This window comes from Miniopterus natalensis, chromosome 21 (genome assembly GCF_054644295.1).
Source record: "Miniopterus natalensis isolate mMinNat1 chromosome 21, mMinNat1.hap1, whole genome shotgun sequence".
NCBI classification, from domain to species: Eukaryota; Metazoa; Chordata; class Mammalia; order Chiroptera; family Miniopteridae; genus Miniopterus; species Miniopterus natalensis.
The window spans coordinates 16310150-16328207 of record NC_142101.1 but is presented as its reverse complement, the minus strand read 5'-3'; the positions used below and the strand labels follow the sequence as shown (position 1 = coordinate 16328207).

The following is an 18058-nucleotide window of genomic DNA, read 5'->3' as shown; positions in this document are numbered from 1 at the left end:
AAGTGGCTTCAGAAAGACGTACCTGCCCCAACTAATGGAACCGACGTGTAAAAAGAGTACAAATTGCACCATCGCCCCTCGTCTTTCCCGTGAAGCATTAGCAATTTCTCTTTCCCCTGAAGTGCTGATGGCCCCGTAAATGAGCTACAATATTGACACGTTGATGCCAAGTTAAATGTTGCCCGTGCATCAGGCCTGTATTTCTAATTGAGAATTAATCTTCCGATTGCCCCCATGAAAGGCGAGGCTCTCTGCCAACCAGAGACAGTAAAGGGCAGGCCTGGCGGGCCTCAGGGGTTATCCTGCAGACACTCATATCCAGTGCACTATCTGGTTCAGAAACCATTGCAAACTACCTCTAACTTTGCACAAAACAGTTCTTGGGAAACATTAAGAGAATCTGCAGTTACACATAGGTGTCTTTCTTTTTTTTTTTTTTTTTTGGTTAATTCTCATGTGAGGATATTTTTTCCATTGATTTTTTTTTTTTTTTGAGAGAGTGGAAAGGGAGAGAGAGAGAGAGAGAGAAACATTGATGTGAGAGAGACACATCAACTGGTTGCCTCCCGCATGCACCCTGATGGGCCGGGGATGGGACCCGCATCCCAGGGATGAGCCCTTGGCTGGGAACTGAACCAGCAATTTGGTGCACGGGCCGACACTCACCGCTGAGCCGCGCCGGCCAGGGCCCATCATGGTTTTTAGCTGATTATCCTGAAAAGCTTTGCTAAATTCTATTGATTTTTACTTAGTTCTAAATACTTAAAACTATTCAACCACCTTGTGTGATCTACAGACACAAGGCTTTGCACAAATAAACGATGCTGAACACATCCGGGCTCATACACACAGTTCCGGTTAAAAGCAACGGAAATCATTCAAGCGATGATACGGATTGAGTTTTCGTGGCGTGTGGGGGGGGTTGACACGATGTTCCCGGGAGAACCCCAGGATGTAAAGCTCACTGAAGGCGGCACAGACGGTCTATGACCCCCCCCCCCCGATCCACAGAGCCGTGGAAAGGCCTTTACGAAGCAGGCCTGTCCAGACATTAATTGAGAAACTTGGCTCGTCTATTCTAACGAATGTCAGTTAAATTGCGTTTTCTTGTTGTTCACAACTATCCATAGTTTCCCTCTGTTCAGACTGAATACATAAATCAGAAGAGCATGTTTCATGAACGAACTAAGATTATGAAACTCCTGTGGATTCCACGTCTGTCGACCTTGACTTGCCCGGTGCCTTCTTTCCTTCCCTGTATCCGACAGGAGCTGCTCTTCTCTGGGTCACTGTAGCTACAATCACCTGCGGTTCTTGAACTTGAGGCTGGACCCAGGACCCTTCGAAAGAGCCTAGGAGAAGGGAACAGCCCCGCCGCTAAACGTTTTTTTGCTTCCACATTCGGAGGACTGATCAGCTTCCGATTTTAGTAATTGTCTTGCTACATGTCAGGGTAATTACTACGGGGTCACCGCACTTTAACGGGGCTTGTCCTTATAAAATATGTGGAACTGCGTAAGGGAAAACAGTGTTTTCTTGGGAAACTCCGAGGCTGTACTTTTAAATGAGACGCAGTTAAATGCAATATACTTCAGCGCTGCTTTTTTCCAACCAACTCGTAACAGACTGCTCGAGTACAATCTCTTCTGTATTTCAAACCATCTTTAAAAAAGAAAATCAAAAGAGATCTCTTCAATAACTACCGCGTGGGCTGATTCGGTGTAAGAACTAGGCTTAAAAAATCGGCTAATGTTATCAGCGTTCCCTGTTTGATAATAAAAAGACTGAATTGATTTTTTTTCCTTCCAGTTTTAGGACAAAAAAATACGACGTAACGAAATTCAGCTTGATACGATTTGAAAGAGCCAATATACTAAACCCCAAAGCGAAATTTAAATTGGCAATCATGCCAGATTCAAGTCCCTGAATGAATATTAATTTAAAAACTAATCAGATTCCAACAGGTTGACGCTTCACAATGCCAGTTCTCGAATAAGAGCTGTTAGGTCCATGACTCCAACATCGGCATTTTTTGTTTGGGAAATTAGACCTCCAGTGCTCAGTATGTCTGGCTCTTCCTGGCCCCCTCCTTTTTTTGTGTGTCCAGGGATCTCATTATTTTTAAAAATCATTTATTTTTTCCAAATTTGGGAAATCAGAATTCCAGTTTTACTGATAGGAAGCTGATACCGAGTGGTCTGAGGTGAGGTAGAAGGTCAGATGAGGTATGTTTTATTTTTCACACACACACACATGCACACACATGCACGCATCCATATAAATTAACTGACTTGTGACCGTACTGGAAGATAAGTGAAAATACGCATTAATTACAAAGTTGCGATTCGGAATCTGACTAAACTAGAGTATCAATTATGTGTTCTGTCCTATCAAACAGAACTTTCACAGGCTACATCATAATAATGCAATGGTGAGTTACATTTTATATGACAATATGTTCTTTGCAGTGATACAGTGAAGCAGTTACGAGCTGCCTTTGTCCATAGCTTGGCCATAAAAATCTATGCCCCCCCCCAAAAAAAAAAAATGTTTCTATGTAGATACCAGACGGCATGGGGAAGCAGAAAACTGCACCAGCCTGATGTCAGCCTAGGAGTCAGCTCTGTCACTTACCATCAGTCAACCCTGCACCGCGGCTCTCCACACTTCGGTAAACTGTGCCTCGCTCTACAGTCCACTTGCTTTTTTATGCAGAATCCGAGGGAGCTTCACTTTGCTCTTCCAGTCCAATCCTCTTATTATGTAAGTACAGACCCTGAGCCAAGTGAATTTGCAAAGACCACACAGTGTCAGGACCTGACTCAGATACCCACTCTCCTAATCTCTCGTCCCCACTGCTTCTTATGCGAGCACATTCCTTATTCAACATCTATCAAATGGATTACTATAGATTTCATAATATCTTAAACGTATTCAGACCGGCGTCCACTAACGAAACCCCATGCAGATCTCCCATTTAAGGTAAATAAACGCTCTCTCATTTTTATGTGAATGAGTCCAAATTTTCCTAATGCTGGCCACCCCCAAATCTATCAATAAACACCAGATAAATAAATGACTGATCTGCATGGTTTTTCTAATGTGTATGACTGTTCAGTTCTATAGTGTTAACATAAAATGTAGAACGGGGCGGGGGGGAAACCTATGTAAAAATAAATAGAAGTGCATGAATTGGCGAGGACAAGTTTCCTCTGGATAGTCAAACAGTTATGAAATAAAGCAGTCTCGTTAAATCAGGAGCACGTCAACCTTGCTCGGAAAGAAGGGTAAGGTTTAAAGATTTATAAAGAGATCTTGCCTAAATGAGGGAAGGACGCTTATTTGATGTGTACTGAAAAGACGATGCTGATTTCAGCAGGCACTCTAAGAGCATTGCGCTCCCAGGAGAGGAACTCGGCCCTGGTCACCTCCCCACACTGGACTTTCAACTTTCTCTGTAAAGCCACTGCGAAAACATGGCACAGGTTCTCAGATAGGGCAACATAGAGGCAAGGCAAAAGAACTTTTAAAAATCACTGTTGATACCAAAATATGAAAACATCTCAATCTGACATCTGCAGATGTCCTGTCTTTGGCGGTTTCTATTTGCACATTTTTAACATTATAACCCAATCCTGTTGCTGGTCAGTGGATAGAATGGGCAGTTTCAAGATATAGGACAAACTGGGCCCCTCTCTACTAACCACTCAACACATGAGAGACAAGCTCTGACAAATCGAACCCGTCTGCTCTGTCGTCACGGCCTGATATCAGACACGACCACCCTCCGCAGGTCCTTTCGATGCTGGTGGCACAACCTTGCTCCCCGAAAAGTGCATCGGCTCACCTCATATCCTCCCTTGAAGCTGCGTGGAGAAGGCATAACATGCTGACAGAATGTCCCTTCGCCAATACCTTCCCATAAAAACCAACCGTCGGCCCCTCTCTGCATTTCTATTTTAAATATCCTTTCCTCAGGCTTTTCACGCAACCGTATGCAAACACATGGCACAGTTTCAGTTACAATCGGGCACAGCAAAGATAGGTACAACGCGTCTGTAAATCATCAAGAACGATGCTTACGCTGAAATCGGCTCTAAAACCCAACCCCCAATTCCCAAGAGCCTCTAAGGAGGTCCCATCTGCTCCTGGGTGGGATGAAAATGTGAGAAATCGAAGATTATTTTCAGAAAATGAATGAAAAATAATGTCCTCTGGTGCGAAGGGGGCTCCCAAGGAGCACTGTCGGGTGGCCCCTTTGAAAGCACACACGATGAACCGCACACAGGCCCTCTGCTTTGAAAGGCGATGGTGAATTTTAGCCTCACTTGGCCACCCCAGTGCCCTGCAGACACGAAGGATACAATGTGTCTCTTCCCCGGGAACCGGCAGACAGCAGACATCTCCCAGTTATCTCAGCCTTTAGCAGCTTGGAAGGTTAATGCAAACTGTGGTTGACAGCTAGAGCAAGAATGTAACAGCTTCGGAGCGTCTGATGTGTAAAGTTCATTAGTTCTAAGGTCAGCATTTTAATGCGACAGCCAAATTTTATTCCCATCATCAGATGCTACCTGCAAGAGGCAGCTGTAAAAATCAGGCCGGGGCCTCGACAACGCCGTGACTAGGAACATTCACCTCCAGGGCCCTCGCGCGTTTCTGAACAAAATAAAACATACCGACCGAACGCAGCAGAAATTTCACGAGGATGTTATTACTCCAGAGAGCGTTGTCCTAAGCGTCTGTGGGAATTTTCACAGCAATTTTGAGGGGGACTGGCGCTGCTGTATCGAGAGACGCATCATTTGGTCATTTAAACACTGATTTTCCTGAGTCGTCATTTATACACGCTGGAAATCTATAAAGACCCTGCTTCAGGTCTTGTGGGAAGATGCCCTTTAAAGAACAGAAAGGAAGACACATTCCTATGTTTAACCAAATGTTAAATATGCTTTATTTTACTCACCTGCACACTGAGATGAATCCATCTCCTCACAGGAGTTCTCCCCAGCGTCCTTACTTTTATTGGAGGCTGCAAACCATTTACTGTGCGGTAATAAAACAGGGTCTCTTTCTCCGATAGGGTGAGTTTGAACACAGTCTGCCCGTCCGCCGTCTTTTCTATAACACACCTTAGGAAGCAACCAGAAAAGACAAAAGGTCAGCATCCCACCGAAAGTCACGCTGTGGCTTCGCACATTTATGGAGGTGTAGCTGACCCCAAACTCCACTCGGAAAGGCGCACTATGAATAAATGCCTGAATGTCATTATGCTCACAGCAAGCTTTATGCCAACTAAGAGGTCTTTTTATTGTAATAAAACAGAGTTCTTATTTATGCTATATTCCCAAGAACCTGGAAACCTTTTATTAGGCATTCATGGTGCAAACTGAAGTGGTTGAAACCTTCTGCAAAAACTAACATTTAGCTGCTGGGCTCATTAGTTCCTCTGCTATTTCTTTTATAGGAAGAGGCAGGATCAGATCCCGGGTACTGAGTCACCAGCGCAAATCTTTCTTTCTTTTTTAGTGTAAAGAGAATTACTGTCCATAAAGGGCTCCCTAAGGGCTCTATTTAATCCCCACGGTGAAATGGGGAGCAGATCGCAAGAGGTTTTCCCTCCTTGCGCCTCACTGGCCAGAAGCCCAGGCCGGTGTCCTCAAGGTGGCCGGTGGCCGACCCCGATCTCACAGTCCAGCTGAGGCACTGGGATCACGTTCCTGATCTTGGACAAAGGACCGGCCAATCTTTGAAGGACATGGTGAAATAATATTTGGATAAGTAGAATTTTCAGAAAATGTCTACTCTCGAGTCAGGCCAGTTATCAAATTATTATATTTTTTAAAATCACTTCTACCCTAATCACAGTGATACTCTTTCCCCACCCCTTTAAATAGGCTTAGGGCACTTTTATTTTTCATCGTTGTTTTCTACATTCGTTTATGCTCATAAATTTTATTTTCTAGTAATTACATCGCTGTGAATTTCTGGCCACGCAGTGTCCACTGAAGGCCCATTTCTCTCCGTCACATTTCTACCTAGAGACTCAACTTTTCATCAGCGGACAGAGTAGGAAGGCTTGCGGGTAGCCTTCCGAATGGATGATTCCCGAAGATCCACTGTTTAAAGAGAAATATCACTGACGGTAGCCATCCACGTCCCCTCAAATGACCAGCTAGGAAGACGGCCACCAGCCTGGGTCTCGCAGGTCAGCACTCCGAGGGGCGCCGCATCCCGGGAAGAACCCATCGGGCCCTGGAAGGGTCTGGGCCCCGGTCTTCACGTGGCTGTCTCTGCTCAGCCCAGAAATCCCGGGGCCATGCCTGATCCTGAAGGGGTCTTCCTTACGCTCGCTTCGCTCCTGGTGATACCTCGCTAATAACACTCATTTGTCTTCCCCTTAGACTATGAGCTTTCTGAGAATATATAGTCTGGTGCACAGAAGACCCTTAAAAACGGATGAGTTACTAACCAAACGGGGTAGGAAGCCTCGAGCAGGCGAACGTAGGATTGGGCCGACCAAGAGCTATTGCTAAAGATGTTTTAAAGCTTTCCCCAAATAGCACATTTTTCACAAACCATTCCTTCTCACTTGCGTTTATTCCTCCCCCCGCCCCCAAGTTCAGAGGTAAGAGTAGGACTGGAGAACACCTAGTAGCCACTATTTTATGATATTCCGTACATATATTTGGTGATAAAGCTAAGAGCGTGAGTATATACTTTGGGCAAATCGGTTACGCTGACATAAAGGTTTTTCTGTAAAGTAGAAACGCAATATTATAGAAATTCGACGACGATTTGTTGAAACCCCTCTGCAGTAGGGGGTTATATCTAAGTCGCTGGAATAAAAGACTTTCTCTTTAAATTCCCTGGCTCCGGGTCTTAAACAATCTAAGAAAAACTTTGCCTCTACCCGGTTTTTTTTCTTTCTCGAGTTTCAATCTACAGGTTAGCATCTGACCGTTACTCAAGAACGTATTTACCAAAGGCAGGCCTACTTCCCCACGCTTACTGAAAATGCATTTCTTAATATGTTATTGATTACCTTCCGGGCTATTCTGTTTGCTTGTAAACATACCCGCTTCGGTAGATAATGAATGTGCGAGGGAGGCAGGTAGCAAAATATTTAGGAACTGGATTTGTTCTGCTCCTGGATAAACAATGACTGGGTAATCCGCGTTCTGTTTGTTTTACTTATCTAGTGCAAACACCCCGAAATTCCCCCAATTCCCGTGGGTATTTCATAGTTTTTGAGAATGGAAATGACCTTGATGGAGGGAACTCTCAAACCTGTAAACCATGGGCCATGGCTTCTATAAATACCCCCCTGTCTTATTTACACAAAAACGATGCCAACAGAAGATGAATTTGGGAGAGACATACCCCTTGGAAAAAATATTTTGCCCCAGCCATATTTGTCAAGACGTAAGTTTTTTTTTTAAGACTGAACTCTAGTGACTTAAACGGAGCTGGTTGGATCTACTGACATGTCAAACAGCAAGGAAGCAGGGGCTCCTTTCAGGGGTGACACAGAAATTGAGATGATGGTTGGTGATGATTTTTTTACTCCCAGGTTTTTGGTTTTTTTTAAAAAAAAAAATGAAAATATGCCAACTCTCACTTGGCGAATTAAAACCAAGCACCCAAGACATCAAAGTCCTATCTGTTTCTGAGATTATAGGACTTTTCTGGTTTGTTTCGCAAGTTCTTAGGTATCTGGCCAGCAGCCTCACACAGTGACAACGGCTCACGGTGGAGAGCCAGACGCCCTGCAGGGAGACAAAAATGAAGGGAAAAAAAAGCCTCCAGACTGTCCGACTTATTCTGATTTCCATGCTGGCTCTAGACACTTAGGGAAAACTCCTTAGATAGCGGTTTTAGAGCCTATTACAGAAAGAAAAATATGCGATTATATAAACTGATAAAAAATGGGGTTAAGGAAGCCCCAGTCCAAACTCGCTGAAGGCCTTTCTTCCTGGGACCGGTGACCCCCAAGCTCCCGAGGCTCCCCCACGCCTCCCCACGTGCTCCCTAAAGCTCCACCAGGGAAGAGCAAACGTGACACCTTGTGCAGGGTGGAGCGTTGCTCATTTATTCAACTCCCATCACTGTGCATTTCCCAGGAGTCAAGCAAACATCTCTTCTTGGGAAAATCTGGATGAAAAAAACCACGAAGCCCTCAGAGATTTAGCTGCCTAATGAAACGTGTACACTCCAGTGGGGCAGGTTATGCATGCAAACTTGCACCAAAACTTTGAAAATATCAATGGCATCTATCACTAGCCCCCGTGTCCTAAAACTCGCCGAGCCGGATCCGGCCTCTGAAGGCAAAAGACGGGGGGGGGGGGGGGGGGGGGGGGCAGTGAAACAAACCACCGGGAACCCAGGAGACAGGTGTAACGGCCACTGCCTGCCTGCGGCGAAACCGTTTCAACATAATCTGCTTTGAGGGCTCATTTCATTAGGGAAAGGGGGGAAAAATTGCTAATTTAGGGAAAACGCATAGAGTGGAAACGTGAGTGGAAAGATTACCCTGGGAATTGGTCTGCGATCGCCCGAATTGCACAGCGTGAGCCTCGTTTCTGGCCTGGAACTCGCGCCGTAACTGGCTACAACTGACCTTCCAGGCCCCCCGGGAAAGCGACACTCGCCCCACTACTTACATTGCACCTTCCTGCTCGGGTTTCAGCCACACGGCGAGAGTAAAGGACGCCGCCAGCCTCGGAGGCGGCGGAGGAGAGGAGCAGTTCCCGTGACTCCCGAAAAGAAAACTCGTGGAGTTTCGGGGGGCGTTGGGGCGCAGGTCCTGCGCGTCGGCGGCCACGCAGCTCCCCAGGCCTGCTGAGAGGAGGGCGGTGTAGGCTGGGGGTGAGGATCGGTGGGGACAATCCTGGACGCAAAGCCGCGGGCTGCAGGACTGGAGGCTGCGGGCGTCCGCAGAGCTGCCGCAGAAGGAGCTTTGGTCGGGGAGCCCACACGTCGCCTCGGCCGGCACGACCCCTACGGTCTTGAAGGCGCCCACGTTCTCCAGCCTCGGGAAAAGGCCCCGCGAGTCAGCCGGTGACACGAACGCAAAACAGGCCAGGATCAGCGTCCGGGCGACGCGGAACAAGAAGCCACAGCTCAGAGGGAGAGCCAGGCCGTTCATGGTGACAGAAGAGCATCCTCCCCCCGATGCAGCAGCCCCACCTCGGTCGTCAGGCCGGCGTCCCTCGCCGGCAGCACGGGAACGCGGGGAGCCTTAGGTAGCGAGCATTTTCGGGGAGCTGCAGGCGGGGTTTCGCACCCAGGTAACACCAAGGACGTCCTGGGCGATGGCGGAGACATGGGCGGCAGCTGGTGTCTGGGGATCGGAAACAGAGTGTCAAGTAAAAGCTGCTACATTGTTGAAACTGAAGTTCTTCCCAGTAACAAGGACCCGGAGCCCCTGACACTGAAGTTCTTCCCAGTAACAAGGACCCGGAGCCCCTGACACTGAAGTTCTTCCCAGCAACAGGGACCCGGAGCCCCTGACACTGAAGTTCTTCCCAGCAACAGGGACCCGGAGCCCCTGACACTGAAGTTCTTCCCAGCAACAGGGACCCGGAGCCCCTGACACTGAAGTTCTTCCCAGCAACAGGGACCCGGAGCCCCTGACACTGAAGTTCTTCCCAGTAACAGGGACCCGGAGCCCCTGACACTGAAGTTCTTCCCAGCAACAGGGACCCGGAGCCCCTGACACTGAAGTTCTTCCCACTAACAAGGACCCGGAGCCCCTGACAAGAACCGTTAATAAGCTTCTCAAATTAAAAAAAAACAACCCACACAAACACACACACACACAGAAACATCGGGGAGGACACTGTCTGGGGTAAAATACTCACTCTTTTGGGAAATATCTTCCTTTAGTTGAACATATCAAGCTCTAGAAAGTCCACATCACAACCAGGGTGTCCCGAGAATATATATACACACTGTGACAGTGGATAGCTCAGGTTTGAAAATCGAAATGCATTTTAATAAACACTGCCTTTATAATTATTCAAAGATGTGTACGCATTTGAGGGGGCCGCCCTCTAGATGCATACACATCTTTGAATGTGCACGCACATACATACCTACACACACACGCAGGCAGGCATCTATCTTTATTGATGTATTTCGCCACAGTAAATCCAGGCTGGTACCCTGCCCCCGAGGATCAGGCCTACCTGCTTCCCAGGTAAAGCGCACACTCCGCCTCACAACACAGGGCCGCCGTGCCGGGCCCCGAATCGGGCTGGCGGAGCACTTTGGGCCTTTCCCCCTTCGCCCGCCCGCCCGGCCTGCGCAGCCACTTTAAGCTCAGGGCAAAGCAGCTTAGAAACCCGACACCATCTGTCTGTCCTGGGCCCGAGTCTTTAGCCAACGTTTATGTTCACGCTTCCTCGGATGGCCACGTTATTGGTAGGTTAAATATGGACCCCCTAATACCGTGTAAGTAATTGTATCGACAAATAAGCTGAGTTACCATTTCTTTATTGCATTTCAACCGGTCCCCTCGGGGTGACAAATGGCTCTTCCCCGAACCGCGGTCCCTCGTTGCCTGGCAACGCTGCAGTGACCCCTGGTTACTCGAGAGCAAAAAGGCTGCATCCGCATAAAGGCTGCGAGGAAAGGCTTGGGCTGCCCCAGGATGGGCACACCCTCGGTTACCTGAAACTCGGAGCCGTCAGCCTGGTGGCCCGCCTGGAACTGAGCTCCCCGAGCCCGCAGCAGGTGCCTCGGGCGGTAGGAGGGGCCGGAGGGGCCGGGCGTGCATAATTTTAAAGTAGCAGTAACACCTTCCCCTCTAATCCCTTTGCCCCTCTCGGGCACCTCCATCCATGTAATCATATCATCCAAAAGATCCGCCGCTATTAGTAACGCAACACATCACGTCCAGGGCTCCCTCTCTTTTCTGGGGTACAAAGAGATTGACCAGCTAGAGGCTTGGTCCATGCAAAAAAAGTTCATTTTGACTATTGAGTTACTGCATTCTTTAGGCCAGACACCCTCGGCTACACACACCGGCTTCTCGAGGTTACAGGAGCATCAGATGTCATCTAAAAAGGCTGCATTTGGACCATCAGGGGTTTTAGTGACACTACAGGAGCAACAGGATCGCTGACTTCGGGATGTGAACGTGTGTATTTATGAGTGAAGCTTGACGTCCGTTCTGCGCAGTTTCTGTTACATCCAAACTCCCTCCTTCCTACCACCTGGGGTCTCTCATCGTAGATGGGAAATATCCTAAAGCAGCTAACCACGTCTCTCCGTTTTTATCTCAAAAATAGAAAACTCATTTGAGGCGGGGGAAAAAATAAAATTGGCCAAGTGTGGTTTACTTTTCTGGAAGTTACGCCATTTAGAGAAATGCTTAGAAATGGCAGAGATGTTTGTACGGCGTCTCCCGTTAGCCAGCCAGCAGGAGACAAAGCCTAAGTGGCTTCTCTCAGCAGTTTCTCTCGTTTCTCTCCTGCGAGGGCTCTGAAAACCACGGCCCTTTTACAGGTCAGCCTAATCCATCAGCACGAGGCGCTTCCGGAGAAAATCTTCGCCGTTTTTTGTCAAAATATGCTGTTCTCTGCTGGCCGATTATTAGAGTCTCGCAAGGGGGAGTTTTTACATGAAAGGCAGACTTTAGCAGAAAACCGGCTACTGTGTAATTACATGTGGACTAGGGGTGTTCTGAGAATTTGGGGAAACGGGTTTTGAAATAGACGCAGAGGACAGGAAGACCTAGGCGGACGGATTATGCGAACCTGCTGCTAAGTAGGAGCCGACGTTTGTCTCCGCACAAGGGACGCAGGGGCTGGCCCCTCCTTGCCCCTGGCAAATCCAAGGCCTACCGTGCGTCTTTAGCGGCGGTGCCTCAGTGCAGCTCCTGGGCCTCTGTCCTGGAGAGGGGAATTCTCCTCCCACGTCAGGACTCCAGCTTTGTCACCAGAAGTCACGACTCAAAACAGACACCCGAGGATTAGCCACTCGGCTCCGTTTCGGAAACGCTGCCTGTTAATTTGCAAAGGCGGCCGGCGGACGGATGCCTTCCTTCCACGTCTGCCCTAGGGACCATCACTCCTGAGGACGCCCCTGGTGACTGGATTGGGCACCGAGAGTCCCACCGCCCCAAATGGTGCCTGGGGAATGAGGACAGGTAAATAAAGTAAAAGTGTACAGGAGGAAATTTTAGTTAAACAGATGTGGCCTTGCGCTTTTCCCCCCCGAGTATCTCTGTGCATTCGCCCTACACTAAAGCTGAAGCAGCCGGAGGTTTTTTGGGGACGTGGTGGGTGTGGAACTGTGCCTGAGAGTCGACAGGGTGGACGGACAGAGAACGTGAGCATTTCAAAGTGACAGGAACAGCCGAGTGAAGACGACCAACGAGTTTGGAAGACGCCTGCCCGGCATATACGGGACACGCATCTCCTGGAGAAATATGTAGACAGATACCATTCACCCCTCTAAAATAAGTTTGCTATTTTTTTTTCCTGAAAATGCTCAAAGCGTTAGCAAGAGTGTGATTATAGTAACTTTCAGGAGCCTCCGTGTTGGACTCGAGAGCTAAGGCCCAGCCGTTACCATTCGCTCGCTGCCTTGATCACAATCCTGGGACATGTGCTCTCAGAGCGTCTTAAATTATGCAGACGCTCAAAGCATCGTGTTTGTTTGAGGCATAAAAGCTTCGCATTGGTATTTCGGGTGACACTGGGACACCGGGAGAAGGTGACACCGTGGACAGCATGTGGCAGGCCGCCCGGTTCCCGTCCGTTCTTTCTCTGGAGTCTGGGCAGGGGCCCAGACGCAGCCGGCAGGTGAATTCAAGAGGGGTTTTCTAGGTCCCAGCCGGGCGGGGACACAACAGCTGGGAAGCACAGTGGGACAGGGAGGGCAGGCACCGTCACGGGTGACGGGCGGGACCGATGGGTGGGTGCGGGTCTGAAAAGGAAAATGAAAATGCCGGCGGGTGTGGGAGGGCAGCAGGCAAGCAGAGCGCAGGCCTCGGCTCTGGCCGGGCCATCGGGGACCGTTAGGGGTCAAGTTTCTCCCCAAAGGGCTGCGCTCCCCTCTCACTAAGCGGGGGAGCCTCGGACCAGCGGCCCGAAAGCCACGGGTGCAGGTTACAAAGCGTTTTTGAGAAAAAAAGTGCCCTCTGGTTGGAAGAAGGAGCCGTGAAGACAGTGAGGCAGGTGCACGTGGTTTCAGAAACTCAGTCCCGTTGAACCTAAAACAGCCCCACGGAGTGAAAAACCAAGCGTGTGCTGCATTTAGAGGGACACGGGTGTAAAAACCACGATGCCGAGAAACTGTTTTGCTTAGGGGGAAAAAGCAAACTGCCCTTCAGGGTGTTTGTTTTTTAACAGAAGAAAAATACGGAATATGTTATAGCAGTAAACTCTGCCATTCTCTGTAAGGTCTCTGTAATTCTCCATGTAATTTATTTATGCGGTTTATTAATACGATTTTTAGGTTCACATGCCGAAGGCTTTACGAAGAAAAAAGAATTAGAAAAGAGTGATCAGGGTAATAAAATTTGAACAGAATACATTAGCAGAGCAGCTTCTAAAACACACAGAAACGCGATCACGATCGGTGTAACTAAAACGGTTTGAGAAATAAGAGATTTGACTTGGAAGCTGCACATGAGGGAAGGTCCACGATGCTCGATTCTGACGGGACAAATGATTGCTCCTGCTGGAACCAGAGCCCAGGTCTCCTGATGGCAACGCCGGCGAGATTTCTACCTCCCTCCATGCCCACGGACGTGCCCGGCAACTGTGTAAAAACGAAATCGTCACGGAGGGACAGGAGCCTGTGAGCAGGCCTCTGAAATAGCCGAGATACTGATGGTAACGTTGAGAGCACACTGTGTGTCAGTCACCCTGCTGCAAACAGTGTCTCATGTAACCCATATACAAAAATCAAGCGATAATTACTCTTCCACTGCTTTAGATATCAGGATGCTGAGCCCTGGATACTAACTCATGTCTTAAAGGCTCACAAATTAATATTTGGGAACAAAAGCAAGATTCAAATCTAGCTCCATCTACATCTTTACCACAATGCCACATTACCCCTAAAAGCAACAATCTCAGAGAACGTTCTAGCGTTCGACATTTTCCTATAGTCTAGATGTACCCCTTAAGGTAATTCAAAAACATGTTTTTATTGATTTTTAGAGACAGGAAGGGAGAGAGAGAGAGAGAGAAAAACATCGATGTGAGAAACATCAATCCGTTGCCTCCTGCATGCCCCCTATAGGGAATCAAGCCCGAAACCCAGGCATGTGCCCTGACCGGGAATTGAACCCATGACCTCTTGGTGCCTGGGATGGCGCCCAACCAACTGAGCCACACCGGCCAGGGCTAAAGTAATTATATGATAGTACACGTCTACTCTCTACCAGGCACTAGGCTACACTAATTGATGAATGGATCCTACTTCTAAGAACACTCTAGACAATAAGGATCAGCCTTTTGCTTTAAAAAATAAATTTATTTTCAGATGAAGCAGAAAGACCTTCGTGTAATTGTGATCCGCAGAAGCAGCCCCTTTTGGCCGCAGTGTGCTCGGATGCCTCCAGTTTGCTGTTCTAGAGCAACGCTGCTCGAGCGTGCTCGGGAGGATCATCTGAGAAAAAGCCATGAAGACGGGGGGTGGAAATGAGGAGCTAAGTGCAGTTTTGAATAAGCACTTGGTAAGATTGACGTTATTGGCAGTGAGGGAATCACTTCGCGTAGGGGCAAATGAATCGACCGTAATTTTAACCTCAAGCACCACTGTAGGGGCTGTAAAATCCTTTCTACTTGGATAAATACAGTCTATCTGAATTGCGGCGCGCATTGAGAATGTAATAAAGAGTCACCGGACTTGACAAGACACGAGGGCCACACAAAAAAGGAGCTCTGTGCGGGGCAGCGAGGCTTGAGACAGAGCTGGAACGCACTCGACCAACGACCCACCTAAAGCCGGGCAGAGTCCAGAAGAAACGAGCAGTGTGGGCCCAGGCCCGGTGGGACGCGAGCAAGCAGACCACAGGAAAGTCGCCTGAAGGTTGGTTGAGGCAGTTAATGAGTATGTACCCCACAAACCTCAAAGAGGGGGCCACTACGCGTGGTTGCCTTGTGTCCAGCTGCACACCAGCATAAGGCCAGTAACTAATGATCTGCTGAATGCACGGATGAAGGAATGAATGCGCACGTGAACAAATGGCCCGAATCTACGGTGCAGTTCCTGTCTGTTGTATCAACCCGTATGCTCAACAGCCCAGTTTTAGCTCTAGGGGGTCGTATAAAACCCAGAACTATAGCAAGACGCTAGCTCTGGGAGCTCCTAAAAACACCGATATAAAGAGAGGGATGTGGGAGACCGGCTGGCAGCGGGAAAAAGAGAAACCAGGGGTGCTTCCTGGAGGCAACCCATCCATGCGTGTCTCTCACATCCATGTTTCTCTCTCCCTCTCTCTCTCTAAGAATCGGTTAACTATTTAAAGAGAAACACCTGTGCTAAGTGGAAGAATCCAGAAGTAAAAGACGAACCACTGTATTATTATTCCATCATCGTGATATTATAGAAAAGGTAACAGTAGGGAGACAGAAATCGATTTCATTCCCAGTGACACGCCCACAGAGGGGCAAGAAGAAGCCTGCGGAGGTTATAAAAATATTTTGATCTAGGTCTTAATTGAAATAAGGGTTACAGGGCTGTGCAGATGTGTCACAATCCCTTGAACTGTACATTTCTGAAAGGGTGGATGTTACCTTATGTCAATTGTAACTCAACAGATCTGACTCCAAACAGTCAATCCATAAACCAACAAGATCCCTTCATGACTAAGCACCGGGTTCAAATGCTCTCTCTTCTAGTCAATACCTGGCTAACCGAGCAAAGCAGCCAAGTCTTCGCTTCTTCATGTGTAAAACTGGAAAAATAAAATAGCAATATCTACCTCATATTCAAAGAAATGTAAGGGCTCTGGCTCTGAGCTAGACAGATTATTAGGTTTCTAGCATAGTAGGTGTTCACTTTAATGCCACTCTCTCATTTTGCAATAAAGCTAAATGCTCAGCAACTCATGGTCAGAAACAGATCTTGCACTGACTCTGGGACATCAACACGGCTGCCTGGCAGGCTGCTGCTTGACCTTGCAGCCATCCTGACCGGCCATCTCATCTCTTCCAGCTAAAGCCCCTGCTGTTATTCAATTAAGCCTGGGGACCAGGCCAGAGGCTCCCGGACAGAGCGTCCCCAGCCCAGATCTCCTGTGGGCACAGCACACGGCTCACGCAGGCTGAGCACAGCCACAAACAGTTGGGTCTGGAGCTTTCTGGTTCACCCTGCACCCCAGGCAAAAAGCAGCGTTCCTCTGGGTCTGCACGGCGTCTGGATGGAGTGAGTCATTCAGTCACATGAAGTAAATAACATCCCATTTGAAATGAAACTCATTAAACACATGCATAAAAGCAATTAAGATATCACACACACAGTACAATATGCAGATGATGTCTTGTAGAATTGTATGCCTCAAACCTATATAATTTTATCAACCAATGTCAACCCAATACATTCAATTAAAAAAAAAAAAAAGACATTTCAGTAACACCGAAGAGCATGTATCCAACTCATAACAGCGCATTTGTCCTTGGGCCTATCAACTCAAGAAATGTGGCATGTTGCCACCAAACTCTGGCATGTCTCTAAATATTTTGTAGGCATTGTAGATTTTTAAAAATACTCGATTGAAGTTAATCTCGATAATCAGCGTTGTATCTTCTAGAATTGCTAACAGATTTCAGGTGAAGAAAACGGTATGTGTGGTCGTGTGGTAGGATGACTAGAAGAAAACATCAGAGTGGAATCTAGTGATTGTAAAAGAAAACTGTTTTCTAAAAACATACAAATGACAGCCCTGGCTGGGTGGCTCAGCTAGAGCCCTGTCCCGACGCACCAAGGTTGCAGGTTCGATCCCTGGCCAGGGCACAAACAAGAAGCAGCCAACGAATGCAGAAACCAGTGGAGCAACAAATCAATCTCTCTCTCTCTAAAAGTCAATAAATAAAAATTAAAAAATGCAAATTATTTAAGGAACCCAATGATTGTTAGATGAAAAAGTATATATCTCACTGTATTATGTTTTGGGTTTTGTTATTGTTTTTTTTTGGCTTTGTCCAGTAAGAAACCTGCTTAAATTTTACCAAAAAAAAACCCAAAAAATCTCATGAGCTTTATCTAAAAATGATGAATGGATGTAGTTTTCCTATTAAGGTCTATTCAGGGTTAAGCAACCCATGATGTCCCGGGACTGCCTGCTGGACACAGCCAGGGTTGTACCCAATACCCTGACCATCCGGTGATCTTTTCCTCCACGTGCAGCGTATTAACTCTAAGGTTATGAACGGGTAATAACATATTTCAATCTTTAAGATAACAGTAAAAGCAGAGTTTTCATCAGCCTGAGAAAGTAAACTATGGGTCACCATAGACGATGGGGGTAGTTCTGCTGGCGGAACTGAAAACATTTCGTCATTTCAAAAACAAGCTCAAAATTCAACTAATGCTCTAATAGAATCTAAGTGGCCATCACTTGTCTCGGGCAGGGCTGAGGAATTAATGGTGTGAGCAGCAACCGGATTTATAGATACATTAACGTCTTCATTTATAAAAACCAATTTGTGTGGCCAGGGGGGAGAAAGTGCAATGCATTTCTTAATTTGTCCCCATGATCTCATCACCTTAGTTGTCTTTGTTATTATTTGTAAAGTTAATCGGTTTCCTTTTTGTTCCGCACTTTCCCTGATCTTCGAGAAGGGGCAGCCGCTGCTTTCTAGGTTCTGACACGTACCGTGGGCCAGGGCTGGCTGAAGCGCTGACTAACGGCCCAGTGCCCGGAAATGCTGTGACTTCCCCTCACAGCTCTGTCACATCAACTGGGGGACCCAGGAGTAGGGGGCCCTGCCACTCTCAGCATCCATCTATCCATTTATAGACTCAATTATTCATTCAACCCCTACTGAAAACCAGGCACTGTTTGCCCTGAATGTGCAGCAGGGGGTCATGTACAAGT

General features: G+C 47.6%; 1 protein-coding gene across 1 annotated transcript in view; it reads right to left on the bottom strand.

Moving 5' to 3' along the window:
* The window catches only part of USH2A (usherin), a 301382-nt gene extending 292237 nt beyond the window's left edge, over nt 1-9145 (bottom strand). The window contains exons 1-2 of the mRNA XM_087829032.1: nt 8661-9145; nt 4964-5129 (exon numbers count right to left, since the gene is read on the bottom strand). Coding sequence (XP_087685158.1) covers nt 4964-5129; nt 8661-9145 — 651 coding nt within the window. The remainder of the gene's footprint in view (nt 1-4963; nt 5130-8660) is intronic.
* Between the last annotated feature and the right edge of the window lie 8913 nt (nt 9146-18058).